General features: G+C 36.0%; 1 protein-coding gene across 3 annotated transcripts in view; it reads left to right on the forward strand.

The window, feature by feature from the left end:
* LOC105314436 (deleted in malignant brain tumors 1 protein-like) overlaps window positions 1-3,529 on the forward strand; it is an 11,520-nt gene extending 7,991 nt beyond the window's left edge. For 2 of the 3 annotated variants that reach the window (XM_020002417.1, XM_011408604.2), the window contains 6 exons: window positions 889-1,047; window positions 1,128-1,286; window positions 1,368-1,526; window positions 1,572-1,730; window positions 2,363-2,518; window positions 2,651-3,529. In XM_020002417.1, the coding sequence (XP_019857976.1) occupies window positions 889-1,047; window positions 1,128-1,286; window positions 1,368-1,526; window positions 1,572-1,730; window positions 2,363-2,518; window positions 2,651-3,300 (1,442 nt within the window). In that variant the 3' untranslated portion in view covers window positions 3,301-3,529. The remainder of the gene's footprint in view (window positions 1-888; window positions 1,048-1,127; window positions 1,287-1,367; window positions 1,527-1,571; window positions 1,731-2,362; window positions 2,519-2,650) is intronic. The other variant, XM_020002418.1, reaches the window with a different exon arrangement.
* The last annotated feature ends 117 nt before the right edge of the window (window positions 3,530-3,646 follow it).

The raw sequence follows: 3,646 nt of genomic DNA on the forward strand, positions 1-3,646 counted from the left end.
ATAGAACATTTATTCTACAAACAGACGCTTCTGGTGTGGGAGTTGGGGCAGTACTTAGCCAAGGAGAGGGAGAATCAGAAGATTTCCCATTGCCTATTTTAGCAAAAAGCTGTTACCAAGAGAGCAAGCCTACTCCACTGTGGAGAAAGAGTGCTTAGCTCTTGTACTTGCCATAAAACATTTCAAAGCCTACTTATTAGGGAGACCATTTGTCATTCAGACAGACCACAGGGCTCTACAATGGCTACATCAGTTTAAAGAAAAAAACTCTAGATTGACGAGATGGAGTTTAGTGCTACAACCCTATACATTTACAGTACAACACAGAAAAGGAAAGGCTAATGCAAATGCAGATGCATTATCAAGAATGGAGAGAAGCACTTCGTGCCAGGAGAAGAAGGGAGGAATGTGGAGTGCTAACGAGGAAGATCAATCTTACCATTGATCTGACTAGACAATTATATTGTATGTGTAGACATTCTAGGGCTGTTTTATGTGTTAATGTGAAGTTATGTGTAAATGTATGTCACTGATTAGTCTTTTTAGTTTTGTTATTTAAGGTAGAGCGAGTGATTGAGAGAGAGTCTTTTGTTTAAAGAGAATTTTCACTGTAAAGAGGGAAATCTAGCTCGGGCGCGTTACAGATTTCAATCAGAATTATTAATTTTTTATTAATTTCTAAAGTCTTTAGCCAAATTTTGCCAAATTTGAAAAGGAGAGAGTTTGCAATTTTTATAATTTTTGATACGTATACTTGTTCTTATGTTATGCAGAAAGTTTGAGCTGATTCTGATCAAATTTGGGTTTAGTATGAATTTTTAGAGTTGCTCCATATTTTATGCAGCTCAATTTGTAAATAATAATAGTATATATTAAATATCACTATAGGGATTGCATATTTTGGAGCATATTTTGGACAAGGAACAGGAAGTATACTAATGGATGATGTTCGTTGCACTGGATCTGAATTGAACCTTACTAGCTGCTCTCATACAACTTTTCATAATTGTAGTCATTCTGAGGATGCTGGAGTTAGATGCTCATACAGTAAGGACTACATGTATATGTAGCTGTTCATTTATGTGATACATTGTCATTCCTTATTAACTTTTGAAATGATTTTACAGTTTGCTTTGATGGAGAAGTTCGTCTTGTTGGAGGATCCAGTAGTTTAGAAGGACGTGTTGAAGTATGTAGAAATAGATCATGGGGTACTGTCTGTGATGATTCATGGGACAATATTGATGCCACTGTTGTATGTAGACAGTTAGGACTTGGATCAACAGGTATTAATCAGTTAACTGCTTGTAGTTATATCAAGAGTACATAATATTGGTTATATGATGGTTTATTGATGAATTCTATAGGGACTGCATTTAGTAGTGCATATTTTGGACAAGGAACAGGACGCATAGTAATGGATGATGTTGGTTGTTTTGGATCTGAATCAAACCTTATTGACTGCTATCATACAACTAATCATAATTGTGATCATTATGAGGATGCTGGTGTTAGATGCTCATACAGTAAGGATTATACTGGTAGCCTCGATACTTATATCTTTTTTGCAGTTTGTATTGATGGAGAAGTTCGTCTTGTTGGAGGATCCAGTAGTTTAGAAGGACGTGTTGAAGTATGCAGAAATGGATCATGGGGTACTGTCTGTGATGATTATTGGGACACTAATGATGCTACAGTTGTATGTAGACAGTTAGGATATTATGTTACAGGTATATGTGCAATGTATATACTTCATGATTGAGTTATAGGTTGAAAGCCAAACCTCAATTCTACACACTGTATAGGGCATAATGTTCGCAGGAGGCAAATTTCGCGAAATCTACTAAAATTCCAATTCACGGATTTTAATTTCATGAATTCTACCACGTGTGCCATGCTGATACTGTATTAAATTGATATTTGCGGATTTTATTTTCACGAATTTTCTTTATCCACTAAATCTGCAAAATTTGCGTCCTGCAAAAATTATGCCCTATGTGGTATAGGCTACCACCTATAATTATAACTTAATTAATTTCAATTTGCAGCAAATAAAATGTATGCCTTTGTGTATAATACCGTATAGCACAAAATTTTCGAAGGCTTTAAATTTTGCAATTTTTTGAAGAATCGCAAAAATTACTTCCGCAAAAATCAAAATTATTAGGGCAAAAGATGGCAAACGATATAAATTCGCAAAAATTAAATCCGCAAAATAGATTTTTAGGCAAATTTGCGAAATTTACAGCCCTCGAAAATTCTGCACTATATGGTAGTACTATTTGACTTAAGTCCACATGCAATTATTCATGCATACTGAAATGAATATTCAATGAATTTTATTGCATTATAATTTATACAGGGACCCCATATAGTAATGCATATTTTGGAGCAGGAGCAGGAAGCATAGTAATGGCTGATGTCCGGTGTACTGGATCTGAATCATACCTTACTAACTGCTCTCATAGAACTAATCATAATTGTGTTCACTCTGAGGATGCTGGAGTCACTTGTGCAGGTATGCAACAATAATATATGTACATCATGTAACATGTACCTTACATAATTGTGACAATATTTTTAAAACTCCTATGATCATGTGATACTTAAAATTGTAAAGTAGCATAACTTTATTATTTTTATTCTGCAGGCTCTGGTGCATCAGTAGAAGCTATTATTGGAGGAGTAATTGGTGGTATTGTTTTCCTAATCGTTGTAACTGCAGTGATTGTTATATGTGTAGTGGCATTAAATTCCAAATCAAGCCACTCCAGAGCTAGAGCCAGGCAAGCAGCTCCTGCAGTTCAAATGACATCAATTCCAGTACAAACTACTAGTACTACAACTGGAGCTTATATACAATCCCAGCCTAAGGCAGAAAATCAACCTCCTCCTCCATCTTACTCAGAGTATATGGAACAGCAGACACAACCGACTGCACCAATGGCTCATCCTGAATATGCTGCACCAGCAGGCTACCCTACACAAGGATATGGTTATCCTGTCCAGGGTTATCCTACACAAGGCTATGGTTATCCTGCTCAAGGTTATCCTGCTCAAGGTTATCCTGCTCAAGGTTATCCTGCACCTCCTCCACAGCAGCAGGGTTTTGCTGTACAAGGATATCCTCAACAGGATTATTCTCAAACTGGTTATCCCCAGCAAGTACCTTATCCACAACAGCAGCAGCAAGAAGCACCAGTTAGGTATCCACAGCAGGAGCCACAAGGATATGGAGGAACAAACCCTGGTACTGATGAGTCTACTGGCTTTCGTGATGAACCACCACCTCCTTATTGAGCTCATTGATGTATTGCAGTTTATATTTTTGTACTACCTATTATGTGGTCTTATTTCAATAGTCTACATTTATTTTATTTTCTGTCAGAATAGTTTAATGCAATTTCTATATGAAATCATCTGCCTCATTTTGAATACCATCTCCACCCTAAAATTATTTAATACGATTGTTTATATTATTATTATTATTATTATTATTATTGTTCATGATAACTTAGATTAAATTGCATGCTATAACAAAACCATGGATAGTTGCAACATTAGCAGCAGCCATAGATTTTATAAGTAAAATGAAAGCAAGTCTATTGCACCATAGATACTACAAACACTATCATTGCACGTGACA

Source organism: Amphimedon queenslandica, unplaced genomic scaffold (assembly GCF_000090795.2).
Source record: "Amphimedon queenslandica unplaced genomic scaffold, v1.1 AMPQUscaffold_12919, whole genome shotgun sequence".
NCBI lineage: Eukaryota > Metazoa > Porifera > Demospongiae > Haplosclerida > Niphatidae > Amphimedon > Amphimedon queenslandica.